General features: G+C 39.4%; 1 protein-coding gene across 1 annotated transcript in view; it reads right to left on the reverse strand.

The window, feature by feature from the left end:
• TNFRSF11B (TNF receptor superfamily member 11b) overlaps positions 1-15,584 on the reverse strand; it is a 28,098-nt gene extending 12,514 nt beyond the window's left edge. Inside the window, exon 1 of the mRNA XM_004480726.5 lies at positions 15,050-15,584. Coding sequence (XP_004480783.3) covers positions 15,050-15,079 — 30 coding nt within the window. The 5' untranslated portion in view covers positions 15,080-15,584. The remainder of the gene's footprint in view (positions 1-15,049) is intronic.
• Positions 15,585-23,764: the final 8,180 nt, after the last annotated feature.

Below are 23,764 nucleotides of genomic sequence, written 5' to 3' on the forward strand. Positions count from 1 at the left end.
GAATATTGGCTATATCTCCTTTGTCATCTATAATATTTAAATCCTAACTATAGTCCTTCCCTTGCCTTCCATTTTTAATGTTGGGCAGTGTTAGGTAAGTTTCCATTTCAAATCCAACCCAAACCTAAGGTTTCCTTTCCTTATCTATCAAATGTTAGAAGATGGTGATGGTAGTTGAAGGTAGTGGGTTGGTTGGATTACTCATGCTCTAAAGCCTTCTCCAGCTCTTACATTATAATATTCTGTGATAAGGCAAAGGTTACTTGGCCAGTGAACTTGGAAACAAATGCCCTAAACCCCTTCCCAGTTCTTGCTCCACCCTGTAGAATTTGTGAAACTCTCTTTTACAGTGGAATTCTCTACCAGTCTTCACTTAATCTCTTTTCAGATTCGCCTATACCTCCATTGCTTCTGGAAAACTGACTGATACCCCAACACCCTGAATTGTCAGCTCTGCCTTTTCTCTAACAAGCTATCTCCCATCCGTTCTTTCCAGTGCAAATGTATGCTTCACCAAAGTCAGTTGTGTGTTTGTTTGTTGCTGAATCTGTTTGTGCTAGTTATGCTTGTCATTTTAGCTCAGTAATTCAATTAAATATTATATAAACCATGAACTATAATGGCATGAAAAAAGAATTAGTTTTTCTATGAAAAGTAAATCAAATGATTTGGAATGACTTGATAAACATGAGCCACAAAATAAAAAAAAATTCTATAGAATTTGGAGTAGGTGAACAATTGGGGAAACAAAGTGGGGAAAACATCCAGAAGTATTATGTAACCAATTTGTTTTATAAATGTCTTTAAGTTCCTAAACTGAAGCAGATGAACAATACATTATATATTTGAGTTTTATAAGAAAGGCAGCATGATACTCCAGTTGACAGACTCTAAGAAAAGGCTTGCCGGTATCTCAGAACACAGGTGAATGACTATTCATTTAAATGCTTTAAGTCAAAATAAAATATTTAAGATATATGTGTCATTATTTTTATGATTAAATAATTTCACTGATTTTTTGATTAATTGTTCAACCCTTAGTCCCTATCACAAATAAAATTTCTAATGAGATTTCCTTATATTTAGGAAGTAGAGTGGTATGGTAATGGTATGTGGAGTCAGAAAAACAGAGAACAATATGAAGGTGAAATTCTGTTATGTCTATTCCCTTCTAACAAGTGTATTAAATATCTACTATGTGGCAGGCAATGAACTAATAAATAATCTTTATAATATTTCGGTTTGCATCTACTTTTAGGATGCCTTACCATTATTATCATGAAACTTCTACCAGCTACAAAAATGAGTCTTAGAAAGGATACTTTTTTTTCCAGGTCACAATAATTAGTGGAGGCATTATTTAAACTCAGAGCACATGCCATATAATAGTATTTTTTTGTGAAGTCCTTTAATATTTACCAAATGTTTTCACTTATGCTGTAGCCTTCATGCATAGTCTACAAGTATTTATCATAAGTTGCAAAGTGCTTATTTTTCATTCAATTAGGGGATTGAGTTAGGAGATCATGAGAGTTAGGAGATTAAGCAAAGCCTTCCCTTCTTTGGGTTAAGAATAGCTCTAGTCCAAAGCTACCAAGATGGAAATTTCTCAGATAATAAGTGATTTGACTACAGCTCTACTGGTATAGGCGTCTTCCTAAATAATAGAAGAAGAACATACTTCCTTCACCAAGTTTATTTTTGCATTATGCAATGCAGTCAGTCCCATACTACAGGGCTTGCTCTCTGGAATGTAGAACCATGAGTGACCCAGTGGGTTTCCGTTTATGGAAAATTCATTAAAAGGAACCCACGCAATGCCTGAAATAACTCCTTGGTTTGGGAGTTCCTTTTGTAATCCTTCGTCATAATCTTTGCCACAGAGAACTATTTGAAGACTATACACAGTTAGCTAATCTTCTGGTCAGTTTGGAAACCATGCTGCTTTACATTTCATCTTATCCAAGAAAAGAAATGTCCAGGCTATATATTACAGTGGGTTTCCTAAAGATCTTTTATAGTGTTTACTATACTAAAAATAAAACAAAACTACTTTCCTGTGAGAGAGAGCTTATTTGATGTTCTATAGACTTATTGTGTAGTTCCTTCCTTTTTTCCTCCATTTGTGAAATAACTCATTTATTCATTCATTCAACAAACTATTGAAACAATTGCTGTGCTTTGGCAATATTGTTAAGCACTGAAGTTGAGTAAGTGAATGTTCTTTTATAGGTGCCTTCATCTGAAAGCTCAGGGTGATGTAAAATATTCATAAATCAAATGGAGGGAGAAGAGAAGAGAAAGAAGGTCAAGAAAAAACTCAATAGAAGAACAGATCAGAAATGATGAGATGCTGAACTCAGGCTGTGATAATGGAGAAGAAGAAGAGATAGATATGAAATGCGGACTTGACTGGACTGGTAACAAGAGGTTGTGGTGTTACTAGAGGAAGTCATTAAGAAATGTGCCCAGAACTCTAACCATTAGGTATGTGGTGTTTCCATTAATTACTGACAACAGGAAGAAGAGACAGTTATAGAGAAAGAGAATGAATTTGCCTTGGAACATCTTCTATCTTTGAGACTCAACTGGTGATGTTTGGTGAACAAATGGATCCTTGTGTTGGGAGATCAGGACAGAGATGCAGTTAAAGACACAGTTTTCAAGACTGTAATTGCACACCTGGTTCTAGAAGTGAAGAGTGGATAGCATTTCCCAAGGATAGTGTGTTTAATCAAAAAGTGACCAAATATTAAGCCTTGTAAATATAAATATTTGCAAGATGGGACAAAGAAGAGAATGTAAAAAATGGAGAGTTTCAGGAAGGATGCTGAATGAGTAAAAAGTTCTAAAAAGTGTACAACTTGGCAATTAGATAATTAACAAAATTATGTGAATTACCAAAAGCCCTTTCACCTGAGAAGTCTCTATTTAGAATATGCATGCCTTGGTTTTCTCTTTAGAAACAATTAGGTGAGTAACCTTGGGCCCCTGTCTCATCCCTAAAATGAAATCATCTTTATTTTACCTCCCCCCTCCACCACCCCCCAAATGGTTGTACTACAAATGAATAAAAGGACACGGAAAAACTTGGCAAAGAATAATATTCCAGAGTGTATGAGGCATTATTACCTACATTAATTACATAGAGGTGGGAAATGGGAAATATTTGAATCAGACTAATTTCTAGAGGCATTTACAAGTTTTTTGTTCAGTAGGAAGTAACATACCCAAAATGTGCCGTAAGTTGGTTATAACCTACCCTGTTCCTAATTGTCAGCAGGGAAAGGATCTGTAACCTTTTTTATAAACTTAGTTTTGGTGTCTTCCTATCCAGTGTCTAGATAGGTATTTGTCTCTATGTTCCTTTAAAGCCTATCATGGTGTCTTACACCTAGTACATAGTCAGTATATCTAATTTAATCTTATTAAATTCAGTACATATACTGAATGCCTACTATGAATAATTAGGATTAGGGGTGATTATACAAACTCAGATAAATGCCCACCATGTAAAGGACAGATTTGCAAGGACAAGCACAAATAGCCTGCAACTTCCTCAACTATAAAATGATAGTGATGACAGAATTTGCCCAAAGGAAGCTATTTTCTGAAGCATTTTTCATCTTGCATGTACTGTTCCATTTGTATTTAGCTTCCATTTTATAGGTGAATGTGTGAAAAAAGCAGGCAGTTCATTTGAGAGGTTTATCTACTGCTGCCAGGTCCCCACCTAAGGATCTATCACTGCTTAATCATTTTCACAATAGCCAGTTGTTTGGCTGAGGATTATGTCTCTAGGTAAGGAAGTAAGAGTAAATTAAATGTGTTCATTTATACAAGACTGATTCGTTGCCAGCAGCTTTTGCTGGGAGAACAGGAGAAAGGAAATACAAACAATTATGATTTATAAGATGAATGATGGGGTCAAATTCTACAGTCTTTTGCTCACATGAAACTCCCTTGGGGCTGAAGAAATATCTCCAGGTAAAACATAACTTTAAATGTGATTTTTGTTTCCTTCAGATGTTTCCTTTAGTTGTTTGAAGGCTTTTCAATTAATTAGGAATACCTTGCTTGTGCTTGGAATCTCTCAGAATTGTCACGTCGGGTTTGCTTATGATGGCTTTTCTGGTTCAGAGGAGTTTTGCAAACAATTAACATTTGATAGATTAACAAAGAAAGGGGTAAAATCTACCAACAGACAGTTGTAATACAGGTGAACAAATAAATTCCCAAAGAAGATATGTAGAAATCTTAAATATTTTGTCTCCTAGGTCTTAACATTTCTACTCTTGGTCTTCTATTGATCACAAGATGTGAAATACAATATCAATTCTGAAAACTCTTTAACTCAACAACAGGGCCAGTAGCATGTTGCCTTAGAATCATCTACATGCAGTCCTACTTGGCAAGCACGAAGGCAGCATCACTCCTGCAGTGATCCCCAGCTGTAGTCCCTGCCATTTTGAGCTCAAAATTGGCAATACGTTTTACTTTGAACATTATTTTTTTGTAGTTCATTTTATTGACATCATGTTTTTCTTCTAAGATAACATATTGCTCACACCATTTTATGAACTGTCTTTGGCTGAAAATGACCTGTCTTGAAGTTCAATCAATATATGGCTGAGGGAAGCTGGGTAAGAGAAAGGAAAGGAAAACGATAGAAACTGAAGATTTCTAAAACACCATGTGAGTCAACATGTGGACATTTACTATGTGCCTATGATGTATGAAAATACCATACTAAAAGCCCTGGGTGATATTGCATAGTTTATTGTTATTATTATATTTCTATTTATTATTATAGTTCTTTATACTGAGTCCTTCCTTCACATGCTCTTATCATCCATTTCCCCAGCAACTTCTAAGGAGGTATGATTATCCCTATGTTATCGCTGAAAAATCAGTCTCAGAGAAGTTGAGTGACTTGTCAAGTGTCTGAGCTAGTACACAGCTAAAGTGGGATTAAAATCCTATCTTGTCTGACCCCAAGCCTTTAATATCTGACTCTTCCCTCTTCAGATTTTCTGTCTTATGAAGGAGACTGACCTATAAATGATCAACTGTAACACAAGGTAAAATTCCAGTAGGAATTCCATCCATCCGTCCATCCATCCTTCCATCCAGCCATCCAGCCATCTGTCTATACCAATGAATAAATCCTCCCTTCTTCTCCTGTCCTGAAATGCAGTAGCTCATACAGCCTCTCTGGAAGATGGTCCGTGAGACTGAACAATCATTTGCACCTTATACTAATTAGTTGCTTTTCAGTACTACCTCATCTTGTATTTGTGCTCCTCTCCTGCCTTATCTCTTTTTTCACTAACTCCTGCTTGGCCGGGATTGCAATAAGGTATGAAAACATAAGCTTTTACCTTATGTTCTGTTTTCCTAGGGAACTGGGGCTTAGGCACCTGCTCATTAGGAAGGCCAGGGCATTTAATTTCAAAGGAAACAAAAAAACATGGTAACACTATGGAACCCAAGCAGGAGCTATCAGAAGGATGAAAAGCCATTGGTGTTATTCCGCCCAATGGTTCGTCCTCAATGAGCCAATCCTGGGGCATTCTTCACCCCAGCCAAGAAGAGAACTCGGAGTTGACAAGCACCCACAGGGCTTTTGCTCTTATTTATGGGTCCTTTTCCTGGGCTCAGCTACTAGATGGAAGCTGCTATACAGCAGGACAACTTCTCAGCTGGTAACCTGAGGGAAAATTACTTAGCTTCTCTGAACATCATTGATAGATATGCGATTCATTCTTAATGTCTCTCTATTTTTTGGTGTCCTCCTTGGGGTTTGGTTTAAACATACAGATTGTGCAGATGAAAGATGAAGATGAGTAGATTTCTGCAAAGGCAGGGTCACTTGGAAGCAAAGAAGAGAAAAGACGTGATCTCTGGTCTATTGCTAAGTATCTGATGACCTTCTCAATCTGTAGCCCAGCTAGTGTTTATGTGATCTCAGTTCCCTAAATTTTGAATTTTCAGCAGTACAAGAGGTCCTTCCTTAGGAATAAGTCTTCTTTGGTGAAGCAGGCGTTTAAACTAACTAATCTAAAATCATGAATTATAGTCCTTTGTGACTTTTAAATGCCCTTTGCAGTTACTGCCCCTCAATGATCAAATGTAACTGGGTTTTGTTCACTCTATCAGTTGTCTTTTATATGCTAATAAGCAACTTAAGTATTTCAGTGGCTTAACCTGCTACTTGTACCTAGTGGGTCCCCTGAAGGCTCTTAGATTGTCCTCCAGGTAGGACCCAGGAGAGTTTAGTAACCCTTACCTGGAGCATTGCTGTCTGGATGTGTGAGAGGAAAAGAGAGGGGAAAATTTTTTTTGAAGAGGGGTTACACATTGGCACTAAGTGCTCTAATTTGAAAGTGACTTACATCATTTTAACTCAAAAGTCATTGGCCGGGGGAAGCAGATATGGCTCAAGCAATTGGGCTCCCATCTACCAAATAGAAGGGCCAGGGTTCAATGCCCAGGGCCTCCTAGTGAAAGCAAGCTAGTCTGTGTGATGAGATGGCCCATGTGGAGTGCAGGCCCATGAGGAATGCTGCCCTGCACAGGAGTGTTGGCCCACGTGGAGAGCTGGCACAGCAAGATGACACAACAAAAACAGACACAGAGGAGAAATAAGAGACACAGAAGACCAGGGAGCTGAGATGGCACAAGAGAATGATTGCCCCTCTCGCACTTCCAAGGGTCCTAGGATTGGTTCCCAGAGCCACCTGATGAGAATACAAACAGACACAGAAGAACACCCAGCAATGGACAGAGAGAGATATATAAATAAATAAATCTTAAAAAAAGTCATTGGCCAGAACAATGCACATTCTCTCACCATTCACCAGGAGGAGGCTAGGGAGTACAATTCTACCATGTTTCTGGAAGGGGCAAGAACTGAGAGCAGTTGGCAAATAAGCACACACAACTATAGTGTTTCTCAATAAGCATCACTACTATCTTCTAGTTAACCTTTATTTTAGCACAGTCTAATATTCTGCTTTTTAACTGGACATTAAAATAAGAGCCAGGAAACAGAGGGCATGGAGTAGAGGCCTTCTGTCTATCAGCCAGGTGTATTATTCAAGTATGTTATTTAATGGTCATGCCAACCTAGCCATTATCATGCTTATTCTGCCTGAAGGTTTGACATTTATTCCAAAGAGCAGTGTGCAGTTGTCAAAGTACTTCCTTGTGACTACAAATTCAAAGAAAATTCTGCTCAATGAGTCTACGGAGATTGCTAGTGACCATAATTATAGCTCTTCAGCAGTCCCAAGGGAATGACTTGGACCTGGTTTCTAAACTAAATGGAATATGAAAAACATGCACATAACAACTTCAATGCATACCAGCTAAACACAAGAAGGACTTGTTTCAGAATAAGAACGCATCTTTAAGTTTAAAAGAATAACCTGTGATCCCAAAACAAATAAATTGTACTACTTAACAAGGATGCAAAATTTCAAAAGCTGCTTCCTCTTGTGAATTCCACTGACTTAAAAACATTTCTTACATGAACCAAGTAGGCAGAAACCTTAACAACTGCAACAACAACTTTTTAAAAATCCTTTACTTTAGGATACTGTTTGCCAGAGGTAAGTCAATCTGCTTGATTTTTGCTCATTTGGAATATGAAATAGTATACAGGTTTTTGGGTTTTTTTTCTTTAAAATACAGATCATAAAATCTTAAAACTACAACAGACCTTCCACATAACACTGGGTCCAGTGCCCCAATTGCACAGATCAGTAAGGTAGGGCCCAGAGAAGTAGAGTCACCGATGGGTCCTCAGAAACTCAGTAGCACTGAGGCATCGGAGCTCCCATTTCCTGCCTACCATTGCAGAGGTTTAATCATCACTCTGCCCCAGAATTTAATCCTAAAATACAAATTTTGTCATTGGTGGTTTTGGTGTAAATTGATGGCAAGGAGAACATTTTAAAGAATAGGGTCTTTATGTCCATGTTTTCTAAGAATAAAAGAAATAGTATTCTGAACAAGGAAGTAATATTTCATGGCAAGGAAACTGAGGTGTCTGGATCAAGGGTCAGAGGGGAAAAAAAGTGAATTTACCAAAGGAAGTCACAAATCTTAGACCAATTACTGTCTTGTTTCAAATCTAAATTCAGCTTGACACCTCTTTTCCTATTTTATAGCTGATTATTTAAGAGGCTTTTTGAGCAAATGCTGCCAAGATACAGACTCAATTGAAATGAAAATTTTAAGGCTGTTCCTTTTGTTGTTGTTTTTCACAAGACCCTCGAGGAAATTAAACAATATTTGAAGTATTAAAACCATAATTTTAAGAGGAAAACTTTCTTAAAAATCACAAGAAGGTCATAAATCAAGGTCATTAAGAGCATATTACTTTTTAAGAAGGGCTTCAGGAATGACATTTCATTTCTTCCTGCATCCTTTATCCACTTATGGACTGGCTGATTCAGATGCTTCTGAGAAATTGGGGTGAAAAAAATCTACCCAAGCACAGGGGAAATTATGTCACCTTGCAGTTGAGAGAAACCATTTTAGTGTGTCTGTAGACTATTCTGGCCTTTGAACATTACTTTAGAGAGGCCAGGTCAATGTGAGAGGGAGAGGGTACCACACAGCTTCTTACCTTATGTGTAGCAACACTATTCTTAGCCCTTACAACTGTCTAAAAGAATGCTTTTTTTAGACTTTCTATGCTAGTTAACCCCAAAATATTCTGTGGTAGTGAGTTCCAAAAGCTAATTACATGTCACATAAAAATACTGTCCTTGTATCTATTTCAAGTTGGCCATACCTCACTCTTTCTTCTTGCATAGATAGTTTACAGATGTTGCTAGGATTTCCAATTCACTAGTTCCTGAATTGTGGGTTGCTAAGTTTTATTTTGATTTTTGTGTTCCTTTCAAAACATGACTGCTATTATTGTTTGTATTTGGATTTTGTCTACCAGACTATCAATACCAGAAATATGCTCTGGAGGCTGCTACATCCTCTCCTCTCTTGCCAGGGGAAATCATCCTTTCCTGTGGCTTTAAAGACCATGTCTATACTGATGGCCCAGATTTTTTTTTTTTTTTTTATCTCCAGGCCAGGCTTCTCCTGTGCTCTGAGCATTTTTAATTCAAATGCCTATTTGACAAATCCATTTCATCTCCCTTGGAATATGTCCCAAACATATAAAATTTAACAAACCAAAAACAAACATTTGATGCCCAAACCTAATGCCGTGAGCTGCAGGTAGCACCACAGTCCAACCAGACGCAAAGGTCAGGAAGCTGGGGCAGCTGAGCTTCGATTGTGCACCCAGAGATCAATAAATGAAGCTGATTCATTCTTGTTGCTCTCTTAAGAATGAGCCTGCATGAAGGTAATGATATAAACCTTTGTAAAAGAAATGTACAAAGGGATATTTAAAACCATGGTCAGATGGAGATGGTCTTATATTTAGAGAGAGGCCAAAGTCAATATTAGAATGTTAAATCTCTGGCAGTAAAGCTGAATTCTGTTGAAACATCCATGGAAATTGCTGGTAGATTATCTAACACCCTAGTAAATCTCACTGTAGTTTCTTGCACTCAGCAAACATATATTTAGTGTAAGGCACTGTGGAGACTTGGAGGCTACAAAAATGAATAAGACAAAAATCTGTGTTTGCAAGGAGCTCATACTTTGTTTGCCACAGGGGTGATGGTGTCCCCTAGGAGAAGTTCTGGAAATTTGCAGGGTATTTCTGTTGTCATGATTGTGTGGTGCTAGATGAGATGTCCTGAACAATGAAGAATTATCCCATGTCCCACATGCTTTCAAAAGCCCTATTGACAGCCGATAGATGTAATGTAAGTGAAAACCCTATTTATCATTATCTGAGCCTAGATCCTAACTCGATTTTATAGATACAAAAGTGGTTTTTGCATAATTTTTATGCATACTGAATTGCCCAAAAATTTAACTACATAATTTGACAGAAAACTGTACTTTGTTTCATTTAAAACTCTGTTACTAGTGGTTTCTTTGTGGCAGTTCTACATAAAAATGCTTGCATATGACTCCTTTTATGTCTTTGGGTAAGATTTTTTTTATTAAAAATTACTTTCCTTTTATTTTTCCTTTATAGCATAGGTGTGCCAGTTTATTGATTTTTAAAAAATTATATGTGTAAGTGAAATATATGTTCTATGAGTTTCATTTCAGGAGAGCAAGGGAGTTGTTATAAATATTTACTATATAAGTACACAAAGAAGTCTAATTTAATGATTGAGCACTACTGCCCTACAGGGTAAAACATACAAATATACTGATAATTTTGGCATCTCTTTTCCATGGTAGCAGCATAAGGGGCAGCCTGGCATCATTAGTCAAGACCCTGGATAATGCAAACATAAATTTTCATGAGTTTATTTTTTCTATTCAGTATACATCCCAGTCCTCTTTTTCTGGCTGTAAAGGAGAAACCCGGACTACAGGAACTGCTGTCAGTTAATGAGATGCTAAGGAAAATAATGCTTTTCACAGAAAGCTTTCACACCTAGTGGAGAATGCAGGTGGGAGGGCTGAGGGTTGCTGAGAGCAAAGCCCAACAGGCAAGTTTGTGGGTAGGAGAGTGAGAATGCTTCAGTGTATGTTTAGTGCCCCTTTGATAAGATACTGCCATTGTTCTCCTTCTAGAAATAATTGGATAAAGCATCTGGCACATAATGCTTTCCTCTATAACCAATGGAATTTGGCAATTACTGGTTTAGCCTAAAAAGTAAAATAAAAGATCAGATTGAAAGTAGGAAATGTGCTGAAAGTTGGCTACATGACAGGAACCAGGAAGGTTGCTGGGACAGGGATCAGGTCTGTTTGGGTCTAAGTATATGTCAGATTCTCCCATAACCTTCATACTGCTCATTCTATTACAACCACCACCACAACAAAAGCCTAAGCAAATACAGAAATTCAACCCACTAGGAGGCAAGGGGAGGAAGCAAAATAAACAACAACAAAGCAACAAAGGCCCCAAGGGCATTATTTAAAGGGGAACAGACAGATCGGGAAGGTGTCCTGAGAAAAACACCTACTTAAACCGCCCACCACCCCTGGAGTTCTGGTATCATAACATTAATTCAGAGTTAGGCTTTCAGATGTGTAATGGAAGGTCCTGGCACCACACAGTGGAAAGTTTCAGCCACCAGTTCAAATCCAATCCTAGGCCAAAATGTTTATAGTGTATCAGGGGTCTCCTGGACAACCTGGAATGAAATGACTTGGTGGTGTGATATCCCACCTTGCAGAACAGTTCTCTGCCTAACTACATTCCTGAGCATTCCAGGAAAGCCCTCGACTATGGAATTAGTCCTATGATGCCTATCCCTGCTTTCCTGCCTGTATACCCTCTGCTCTCACAAATTGATGCTAGGATTCTACTTTGCCACACAATTTGCCTCCTCCCACTTCTTGAGCCCAGGATGCCTTGCTTTTATCTCCACCAGTGAAAAAGAACCTACCCATCTTAAAGGTGATAGCTGGCAGCCATCCCATCCTCCTCTGAACATCACTGGCACCTTGTTTATATACTCTAAATTGTCCAGAGTTATCTGTGAGTATAATACTAGAAGCTAGTGTTAATATGAAGCAGGAACTTTACACGATTATCTTGCATGCGTAGTATCCCACTTTATGGAGAAAAGAAAAATAAAGGTCAGGAGAGAAGTTACTTGCATCTGGTAAGTGGTGGTACTGATATTTGAATTTTGGACCGGCCAATAACCATTGTCCTGCATCTTACCTTACGGGGTCTTAGAGGGCAGGATCTTTTACGTTTTCAAGCCACCCAGAACTTCCTCTATGGTAACCGTCATCACACATCAATTACTAGTCCAATATCTGCTTTCCCCGTTGGGTTGTGAGAGCTAAGAGGACAGGAATGGTGTTTTCTACTTTATTCTCAGTGCCAGGTGGCATGCCTGCTGTTAGCCCCATTTAGCAAAATAATCCCCCGTGGCCCCATCAGTGTCAGCAGGTCTCCCCTCCTCTGATAACAGATGACCTCAAACCCCACCCATGTCCCTAACCCATTAGGATGTACTAAGCACCTGTGCAATCATAAATGAAACTTGTTTTATATTAGTAAAACTGGGCTAGTAGAAAAAAATCTTACAGTTTTGAAAGGAAAACATGAATATCATTCCCTTTACCCATTATAACACCATTACTGATAGCATTGCTGCCACTTCTTTTTGGTCCTTTTCTCATACAGCTTCTCATTGGATTCATATGCCAGATCATGCAGTCAACAATTCAGGAATATGTGAACGGCATATTTTTGCTATATGGACACCAATACAAACCTCTTCTGAATCAGAAATGAAAACTCACTGGACAGGAAGGAAGGGACCCCTTCACTGCCCCATGACAGTAGGCAGCCAACTGAGTCAATGTCCTAAATCCCCTCACGCTTCCATTCTGCCCGGTATTCCCATTACTTAGGTCCTTCATCATATATATATATAAGCAAAGAGTTAGGAATAGATAGATAGATAGATAGATAGATAGATAGATAGATAGATAGAGATAGAGATATAAAATCAAGAGTTCATTATTTATATATAATGAAAACCCCTTAACAAGGTTTGCAAGGATTAACAGGTCATAAGGCTGTGACTCCATTCCAGTCCATTGAGCAAGATGCCTATGGGTGGAAGAAGAGTATTTCCCCAAGGATGAGCCATATCAAGGTGGGAATGGAGCAGATAAGGACCCATCCATTCCAAACCCCTGCATTCCAGGAACACCCTACCTCCTAGCCCTCTATCCCCAAGACATGCAGAAGAAGAATTCACTTTCACAGTCCCTAATTAACCACAGGCTATGCTCAGACTCTAACCCCCTCCCCATGGACTAATGTTTTCCCGCCTGTCGATGTACTGTATAAAGTCATATCCACCACCTTCCAGGAGCGGGCTGACGTCTAATCTTCAGGCCCCCTCCACTGGGACAGCTTCCCAAAAACCTCCTGCCTGCCTGCAAACCTCAGTTTCTGTGTCCCAGTGAGCGCCATTTTTCTCTAATACCTTCTATAAAGGAGTAAATATCTTGGTGCTTCCAGTTCCTGTTTATGAAAGGACATTTGTGTTTTTTCTGTGTAAGTACTAAGTGTCCATTTCTGATCATTTATAAAATAAAGTCAACCTCAGAAGCTAAAGAAAGCAAAAGGGAATATCTTAATTTAAAATATTTTTAATTTCAAGACACATCTCTTCTGACAATGCTGTATCATCTAAAATTAGTATTATCTACACACATGTCTATCTACCTATACAGACCACATATAAAATTATTTGTCTATTTATTGTTTAGGAATGCTTATTAATAGGTACATGTTTCAATTATTCAGTGAAAATCCTGAAATTTGAAAGTCACTGATAATAGTTTATTATTAATTAAATCTTTGGCAGAATACAAAGGGCTAGGAAGAATGAAAGTTTCCCCATTTTAATAACAGGATTTTCATAATTGCCAAAAGCTAAAGTAATTGAATTGTGGTGTATGTCCATACAATGGAATGCTATGCAGCAGTGAAGATGGATGAACAATTATTGTACAATCAGTAATAGAGATGTATATCACAAACAGAACTTTGAGAGAAAAAAGCTAGACACATAGAAAGTCCATTTATAAAAAGTTCAGTCCAGGCAAAACTCATTGATGGTGTCAAAAGCAGAACATTGATTTTTCTAGCCATAGACACAGGGAATGCTGACAAGGGTATGTATCTTGATCTTGGTGCTTGCCCATAAGGGCTCATGTTGTGAGCATTCATTAGGCACCTATGATTTATGCACTTTTCTGTATGGATGTAATAATTTAATAAAGATTTACTTATAAAAAAGTCTTCATTGTATCTATATGGGTGGAATTACATGAAAAACTTATATAGCAGTAGATAAGATTAACATACTTACATATGCACTCCCCTTCAACTTACCTTTTCTTCAGTGACTTTGCTATTTATTTACTTTTTTATGTTTGTGTATCCCAGAATTTATTGGAAGATTACCTAGCCTTCCATTCACTATTTGTGGGTTGGAGGTTGAAATTCAAACATTTACTCCAACACATCCAAAACACACATGTGGCTTAAATATGGACTTTCCTATGCTCATGTGAAAGTCTGATTAATATCTTGATGTATTCCACACTGTACTGATATGAAGAAAATAAATCTTTGGTCATAGAATAACCTACATACAAATCTTATTCACTTGATTGGTCAAAAAGCTTAGCTAAGTCACAAATTGCTTTCTTTGCCAAAAAGTTTGTTAAAAACAATTTTTAACCCTATCTGGGACTGAACTTCAAATTATTTACATATATTTTAGAACATTACATTATCTCTCCAACATTTTCCACATTATATTGACGCTGAAACTGGAGTCATTTTAATAATAAAATCTTTTTAAACTTTTTAAGTACACAGATAAGTCTATATGTGAATGCACGTGCCTTTGTGTGTGGCATCGTTTCTCTGATGTCAGTTATTCAAAATTTCCTCTAACATTTGCAGAAATGGGGAATGAACCTAATGAAGTAGCAAACCATATTCACTGCACCCAAATTTTGTTCTAATTACAGTAGTTTTAAAAAGACATCTTCTCCCAACATTTTCTGATTTTAAGGGATGACTTCATTGCTAATAAAATTAAAGCCCAAGTTAATTAAGCAAACATAGTATGAACTAAATGAAAGCATTAATAATCGCAGATGAAGAAAGAGAGTAAATGAAATGGATAAAAATCACCCAAACAAAACGGGCTAGATCTTGTCCCTTTCGCTTCTCATGAACACGACAGAAACTTTTCCATTGTGAAAAGGAAACTCTAGAAGGATGATACATCCTGAAAGAAGTCTCCTGTTCCAAGCGGACCCCTTATCTCGCTTGGGAGAGGGAGTGAGTTGAGCTTTCTCCCCTTCAGTCCGCCGGGGCGGCGGGGACCGGGAGGCAGGCAGTCTCCCCAGGCGCCCGGGGCTCGGCGCCCGCCTCGCTGGGCCTGCGACTTACCATCAGCGCGCAGCACAACAGCTTGTTCATTGCGGTCCCCGGGAAACCTCAGGCGTTGGGAGGTGGCGGCGGTGGCGGAGGGGTGAGCGCTACGGTGCGTCTCTGCAGCCCGTGCACACATCACGTTATATATAGCTTTCTGGCAACAGGAAGTATCGGCTTAGCTTTGATCGGTCATTCCCTACCCTGGACCAAACTTTGCACCTTTCTTTTTTAGGAACCTTGGGTGGGAGCAGAGGGGGCTGGGGATGCGGAAAACTCCAGAGTTAACTCTTTTTGAGCCAGGACGGATGGAATAGCCCAGGGAGGTGGGGAATGGGGCGGGGATGTCTGGCCCCTGGGGAGGGAAAAAAAAAAAAGCCACCGGGCTGCGGAACAAGGCGGCTGCTGTCTCCGCGCGGGTCTGAGGTTTCCCAGCCCTTTCCCGCCAGCGGTCGGCCTCCTGGGCCTCCTGGGCCTCTTGGCAGCCGGGGCCGGCGGTGGGAGGGCTGGGCACACGCTGGGGGACCGCTGTGCCTGGGTCTCCTCCACCCTGAGTGTTCGATCCAGCCAAGATCCGGGCGCAGCCTGGGGTGCGTCCCAGACACGCTCTTCCCCTTTCTGGGACAAAGCTGTGAGTTTCCGTCTTGCCCCGTTGTTTGACTCCTATGCGGTTCAGAGAACTCAAATAACACGGCCTCTCATTTATTCATTGCATTATCTCAGAGAACCGTTAGGGGAGTTTGCAGTCATTAATCTTCTAAGGAAATGACTGATTCTTAGAAGTGAACTGACAAGGTTACATACACAGTATAGAAGGAACTTTCTGAGTCTGTTTGGCTCAATAGTCTGTTTTCTCCCATTTACTTCTTGCTGCCTGGGGTAATTAGAGCCAGATAGAGTTAGCAGAGGGAAAACTTCCTGTCCATGGCAGTGAAAAAAGGTGGCAGGCTGTGGGACTCCCCTGGCCATTATTCTCTTCATCATCATCAAAACTTTTTTAAAAAAATCATAGACCTGAACAGCACAAAGAGTGAACCCTAATGTACACTATGGGCTATAGGTAATAGTGTATTTATAATATCTTTTCATCAGTTATAACTAACATACTACACTAATACTGTGTTAATAATAGAGAAAACTGCATGTGTGTCAGGGGGTGGTATATGGAAATTCTGTACTTTCCACATGATTTTTCTCTAAACGTACAACGTCTCTATAAATTTTTTTAAATGTGGGAAATAAAAGCCTATTGGGAACTTAAGGTTCTACACACTGAACACAGGCCTTTTGGAGTTGCCTCTTTAAGGTCATTCCATTGCCTTCAAGCTGTTGACAGAAGGTTGACACAGGGCATAAAGGATTCTAGCAGGGTACATCACCATCGTGTTCAGACAGGGCTCGTATGGTCCCTTGTCTGAGAGTCAGACCCATGTCTTCGAAAGAGCATTCAGATCCCAGGTACTGCGGTTCACTGATTAGATTCTCAGGTTGCCACCAGAACTCAGAGCTTACAGAGAATGATGTCACAGTAGAGCTGGCTTCTACATGATGGTGGTGAATGGAACCAAGGGCCAAGTGTTGTATGTCTCCTTAAAAGGGCAAGTTCAAAGTTCAAGAAGAAGATACTGAAGAATCAGGAAAGGGAGTCTTCTTTGGGGGAAGTATTCCCAAAAGAGACAGACATCTGACTCTTCAAACGGACATTGTTCCTCCATCAGGCTAACATGGATTCATAGACCAAGCAGAAAATATTTAGAGGAAAGAATATCAGCTCTTCCACTCTGACTGCAAATCACAGAAAACAGGGGCTCTTATTTAACTTTGTATCTCCAGTGCCTGAACACAACAGCATGCCAGTTTCTTAAATGAACTAGGGAACAAATGAAGGTCAGTGAGTGAGGAAAAAGTGGTGTAACTCCAGACAAGCCCATCATCTCTGAGATTCAGTTGTGACATCTAGAAACTGAGACCCTAATACTTAGACTCACCATGGAACTCAAGTGAATCCAAATGTTATGAGTAAAACACTATATATTAATAAATGGCAGTGTGTGATTTTCTATCAACTTGGCCTGTTTATGGTGTACAGTTGTTCGGTCAAGTAAGCTCTGGACTGATTGTAACTGTGAGAGCATCTCATAGATGAATTTGCGTGTGTAGTCAATTGTTTGCATCTATAGCTAATTGCATCTACAATCAACAAAGAAGATTATCCTCAGCAATGAGGGGAGTCTCCTCATCCAAACAGTTGAAGATCTTAAAAGCCAGAACTGAGGATGTCATAAGTCAGAAAGACAAATTCCTCCCTGTATTTCAGCCAGCTAGCTTCTCCTGGGGAATTCAACTTCACCTTCATCAGAGTTTCCCAATTTGCAACCTACCCTATGGAATTCACGCTTGCCAGTTCCCACAGTTGTGCAAACCAGTTCCTGTAATTATTCTGTTTTAAGTATATATCTGTGTACATATATATCTTGTTGGTTTTGTTTCTCTGAAGAAACCTGTTTAATACACAGTATTATTTATTATTGTTTTTATTAGGATATTTGTTATTTGTCTAGGGTCTTATCAAGGCATTTTTCTTGAAACATGCAAGAACATGCAATATGTGGGGAGTTGAATTTTGGAGAACACTGATCAAAGATTGAGCCCTACCGTGTTAACACTGGGAAAGTGTAATGTCTCTCTAAACCTCAGTTTCCTCATCTGTAAGATAAAAATAGTACTGATGTTACAGAAATGTGGTAGGGAACAAATGAAAACATTTTGAAAATGTTACAAAAATGGTGGTACTCACTAGATGTGAGCCTTAAGTAAAGTAATGCATGCAGAATGGCTTACCACAGTGCCTGGCCCATAGGAATTATTTGCTGAACTATAGTTACTGCTGTTCTAGGGGAGTAGCTAAGCTACTGGTCTTTAGAGCCAGACGATCCAGATTTGAATTCTGACTCCACTGCTCTCTGGCATTGTGACCTCAGGCAAGGTATCTAATCTATTTATGCTTCCCTTTCCTTGTCTGTGTAAGAAGCACACCTATCTCCTACAGTTATGAAGATTATTTCAAGGATTAAATTAGATACAACATGGAAAGCACTCAAAATAGTAAGTACTAAGTGTTAGCTATTATTGTTATTCCTCTTATCTGTGGTTCTCCTGGGGATATTTATATGGGGACAAGGTGAGCCTGGATTTCAAGTCTCTGAGGACAGAAACCAAAGAGATTTCTCATTATAGTCCTTGAAGTTTTTAGTTCCGGCTCTGGCTCCTTGTTAAGTGTTCAATAAATAATAGTAATGGTAGTGGCGGTGGTGGGTGGCTAATTAACTGTAATTTCATGGTCTTAAGACAGGTTGGGGCCCCATTTATCTAGAGTTGCAGAAGGGGCTGTGTATCTTGGGACCTAACTATGACTCATTTATTAATCTCCCACTGACACCAAACTGGCAGACAGTGTGAATTATTAGTCATGTCATCTGCTATATTCCTGGAGCAATCTGGATAATCCCCCAGATAGTCCCACGTGACCCTATCCTATGGGCACTAGGCCCTGAACACTCAGAAGCCAGAATTCATCTTGAGCTTTAATTGGAATGGACCTAGGGATTCCAGACTGAACCAAGGGGGCGGGGGGCGGTTTGGACAGTGACTTGGCAGACTACATTCATCTTCCTGGGACGGATCTCTCATTGACAGAAGCCATCAGTGGCATTAAGAGGAGTGTCCTGCAAGTTGAACCTTCTGTTTCTGTTTCATGTGAGATGCTAACTCTCCAGGTGACACCTAATTCATCTCCCTCATTTCTCTTTCCTGAACTCTTTAGCGTCAGGACCCATGGTGAATCTATTTCACTGCACATATTTCTAATTGCTTCCCCCCACACACACACTTTCTTATCTATTTCAGCCACTCCAAAAGTTTAAAGAGGTGATGTCTGAGTATTGGGAGCTCCCACAGGGAAAACACTTTCTCTTTTTAGCACAGCAGAATAGCACCTGATGTAGAAGACCATCAATAATCACCATCATAATGGAAATGCCTGAAAGTCAGGGAAGGAATTGATTTAGGTGATATAGGAGACTGTGCCATTGCCTCTGAAGTAACTCATCAAGTATCTAAAAAGACTTGTGCCTAAGTTCCCTCACCTGAAAGTTGGAAATACTAGTCCTGGGTTTATGTATATGAAAGGTTATTAACTCAAAGAGCAAGAACATATTCCTTATTATTTCATTGTTATTAAAAAGAAGCTTTATTCTGATTTTATGGAGGAAGGAACAGAGAAAGGAGGCAAAATATCATGCATGTAGTCTACTGACTTTCTCTTAGTTAACTAATTTGCTGCTTTCTTCATTAAAAGATGTGATTTTAACTATATTGATATTCTAGACAAATCTATTGACTTTCAGGGTGCTATAGACTGTTTAGAGAAATATGTGTGTAATTGCTTGGAATAAAAAAGAATATACAGTGTAAAGATTGCAGAATGAGATGCTATAGGGCTCCATCCCTCCCCCACAGAAACTTAGAATAATCAATGAGAATTGTCAGAAACATCTTTCTTAGGGTTCCAGAAAACAGTTAAAGGACTGCTATTATAGGGTGAGCACTGAATTAAGAACAAGGGAAACAGTAGAATTGCATGGCTCCCTGACTGGCCCCTCTCCCACCCTTCACTTGCTCAATATAGGGCTTGCCCCTGCTCCCAGTAAGGATCCCTGTTCCTGATTCCAGAGGAAGCTGAGGTACTTTCATGCACATAGTGGGAGCATGCTTATCTGGTTCAATCTGGTGGTGCCTAAGGGACTCACTGTCCCAGAACTTGCCCTGTATGTAGAAGGCAGCTCAGAGAGCTCTCCTACAGAAAGCTATGGGAGAGCAGTCAAGTGGTGCTGCCTGGGGCAACGGATTGCTGGCTGCAGGACATTTCATGCAGTATCTGAGACTGAGAAAACTGTTACATAGAAATGAGGAAACATTTGTTTCTAGGTAAATGGAGGAATTCCTAGTGCCACACATGCATGACCAAGAAAAGATGCATGTGCAGGATTGACCAGGGAGGCACCTAGACTTTGGCCTAGAACTATTCTCTAAACTCATTTTATGGATAAACCCCAAAGGAAAGCACCACACAGACCAGTCTGCAAAGACTGGGAGAGGTATTTTCTTTTCCTTCTTCTCCTCTTCTCTGTCCTCCTCCCCTCCTCCTATTCCTCCTCCTCCTTCTCCTTCTTCTTCTTTTTCTGCTAGCTCCTGGCATTCAAGGTAAACTTTGTCATAATATTAGCTGGATACAAGCCTAAGGAGCAGACACTACAGAGTCTGAATTTCAGTGATAACACATTAAAATACCAAAAGATCTAGGTTTCAACAAGAGTTTACAAAACATACAAAGAAATAGGCAGTGATGGCCCAAGAAAAGGAGAAGATTAAAGCATTAAAAAAATATCAAGGAGGACCAGACCTGGGGCATACTAGACAAAGACTTTTAAAAAATGACCCTACATATGTTCAAAGAGGTAAAGGAAAACATGGACCAAGAACTGAAGGAAATCATGGAAACAGTAGATGAACAAAAGAAAATAATATTATTGAGATAGAGATTATGAAAAGGAACTAAGCAGAGCTAAAGGTAACACTAACAGAAATTAAAGATTCCCTAGAGAACGGATACTGGATGTTGTGTGTCCTGTCATGACCCATTGGCTGGACTGAGGGAGAGTGTGGACTACAATGTGGACCACTGTCCAAGTGCTGCAGTGGTTCTCCAGAATGTATTCACTGGGTGCAGGGAATGTGCCACAATGATGGCAGAGTTTGTTGATGTGGGAGGGGTGGAGTGAGTGGGGTGGGGGTTATATGGGGACCTCATATTTTTTTTAATGTAACATTTAAAAGAAAATAAAGAAAAATGAAAAAAAAATTCCCTAGAGCAGTTCAACAGCAGATTGGAGATGGCAGAAGAAAGAATCAATGAACTTAAAGGCAACTGAAATCATCCAATCTGAGGGGCAGAATGAAGAAAATGAACAAAGCCTGAGGAACCTGTGGTACACCATCAAGCATACCAAAAGACACATTGTGCAAGTTCCAGAAGGAGAAGAAAATGAGAAAGGGACAGAGAAAATATTAAAGGAAAAAATAACTGAAAACTCTCCAAACTTAACTAAAGACATGAATAAACATCTAAGATGCTCATCTAACTCAGAACATGAGAATCCCCAAGAGACCCACATTATGGCATATTATAACCAGAGTGTCAAATACCAAAGATAAAGACATCTGAAAGCTGACAGAGAGAAGGCAACATATCATGTACCAAAGAGCCTCATAAGAGTAAGTACCAATTCTCTTTGGAAACCATGGAGACAAGAAGGCAGTGGCATGACATCTTTAAAGTGCTAAAAGCAAAAAAAAAAAAGCCAACCAAGAATTCTATATCTGGTAAAACTGTCTTTCAAAAATGAGGGAGTGATTAAGACATTTCTGGGAAGTGGATGTGGCTCAACTGATAGAGCATCTGCCTACCATATAGGAAGTCCAGGGTTCAAACCCAGGGCCTCCTGGCCTGTGTGGTAAGCTGGCCCACATGCAGTGCTGCCATGCACAAGGAGTGCTGTGCCATGCAGGGGTGTCCCCATGTAGGGGAGCCCCGTGCACAAGGAGTGTGCCCCACAAGGAGAGCCGCCCTGTGCAAAAGGCGCAGCCCACACAGGAGTGGCATTGCACACAGGGAGAGCTGACGCAGCAAGATGACACAAGAAAAAGAGACACAGATTCCTGTGCCGCTGAGAATGCAACTGAACACAGAACACACAGCGAATGGACACAAGAGAGCAGACAATGGGGGGGAGAAGGGGAGAGAAAGAAATAAAAATAAATCTAAAAAAAAAAAAAAAAAGACATTACTAGGTAAACAAAAGCTGAGGAAGTCAATCATCACTAGACCAGCCCTACAAGAGATGGTAAGGAGAATTCTGCAGGCTGAAAGGAAAGGACAATAGATAATAGATCAAAGCTGCATAAAGAAATAAAGATTTTCAGTAAGGATAATGACAGGTAATATAAATGCCTGTATATTTGGTTTGCAACTCTACTTTTTACTTCCTACAGGCTCTAAAAGGCAATGCTTAAAATTTTATGTTAAACTGATGGTTTTGACGCATAATGTAGGAACATGTATTTTGTGACAAGAACTATGTAAGGGGGGCAATAGAAGGGGGGAATAGAAAGGTATAGGAACATAGGTTGTCTATACTATTGAAGTTAAGTTGCTATCAAAGCAAACTAGATTGCTTTCGATTTAGGATGATAAATTTAAGCCCCAGGGTAACTACAAACAAAATATCAGAGAATATGCAAGTTCATAGAAACAGGAATTAGAGTAGAGGTTGCCAGGGATGGGGAGCTGAGGAGCAAAGGGAACGGGGAGTCGATGCATGATGAGTGTAGGGGTTCTGTTTGGAGAGATGGGGGAGTTTTAATACTGGAAGGTGGGAGAGTGCTTCAATATTGTGAATGTGATTAACCCCATTGAATGATATGTTTGGGAATGGTTGAGATAGGAAAGTTAATATGGTATATATGTTCCGATCATTTAAAAAAATAGTAACTAAGGACACAATGACAATTAAATTTAATACTCCCTGCAAGGGAGGAGAAAAGGCTCAAGGGGATGGTAGTGGGAATTATGGAAAAATTAGATTATAGACTGTGAGGTTTATATCAATGTTCAATTGCTTTAACTTGATAACTGCTCTTAATGTGGTTACCTAAGTGAATATTCTTGTGCTTAGGAAATTTACATGGCAGTATGAAGTTTTCAAGGAGCAGGATGTATGCAAACTACATTCAGAAAATGGATAGGTAGATAGAAAGACAGATATAGATAGAATGATAAGGCAAAGGTGGCACAAATTAAAATTGGTGGATCTGGGTATCTGAGGGGCATAGGAGAATGTTGGGATTTTATATATGGGGTTTGTTTTTCTAACTGTCCTGTAAATTTGAGTGTATTTCAAAATAAAAAGTTAAGAAACAAGAATATACAGAAGGCCAGGTAGTAGTAACTGACCTGCTCTCTAATTGAGGTCCACTTGCTTAAGGACCTGCTTGCAAGTGTTGGACTTGGATCAGTAGATGCTAGTTGCAATTTCTCCGCTCACCAGTACCTTGACTCTCGTGGTGATACCACTTATTCTTTAAAACAACACTTTCATTAACACTGACATTAATCAAGCCTTCACACAAATATATAAACATTAACAGGACTACATGCTAGATCAAAGTAATAACTTGTAATAAGAGCACCTGACCCTGTGTAACTTTGGAGGCAGAAGAGAGCAAGGTGTGATTCCAATACATTAGAAGAGGTCCAGTGTGCTTGGTCATTGAGAGCAAGGCACCGCAAGATTTAGATGAAACGAGAATTGAGTAGACAATGGTGAGGTTACATTCCAGTCTCTCTTGAAGCCAGTGAAAGGTTTGAAACAGGAGCATGGTAGTAATGTGTTCCATTTTATGTTTCAAGAATTTCATTATCGCTGCTATTGGGCAAAATTCTCTGAACCTTGCCCTGCCAACTTCTCCGGGTTATAGGTCCAGAGACGTGCAAGCAAAAGTTCTATTAAATTATAAATTACCACCTAAAAATTGTATTAGCTCAACTATTTTGTAATTTTAAAAATGCCTGCATATGGCAGAGTTCAAATAGTATCAACACATGTGCAATGAAGT

This window comes from Dasypus novemcinctus, chromosome 14 (genome assembly GCF_030445035.2).
Source record: "Dasypus novemcinctus isolate mDasNov1 chromosome 14, mDasNov1.1.hap2, whole genome shotgun sequence".
Lineage (NCBI taxonomy): Eukaryota > Metazoa > Chordata > Mammalia > Cingulata > Dasypodidae > Dasypus > Dasypus novemcinctus.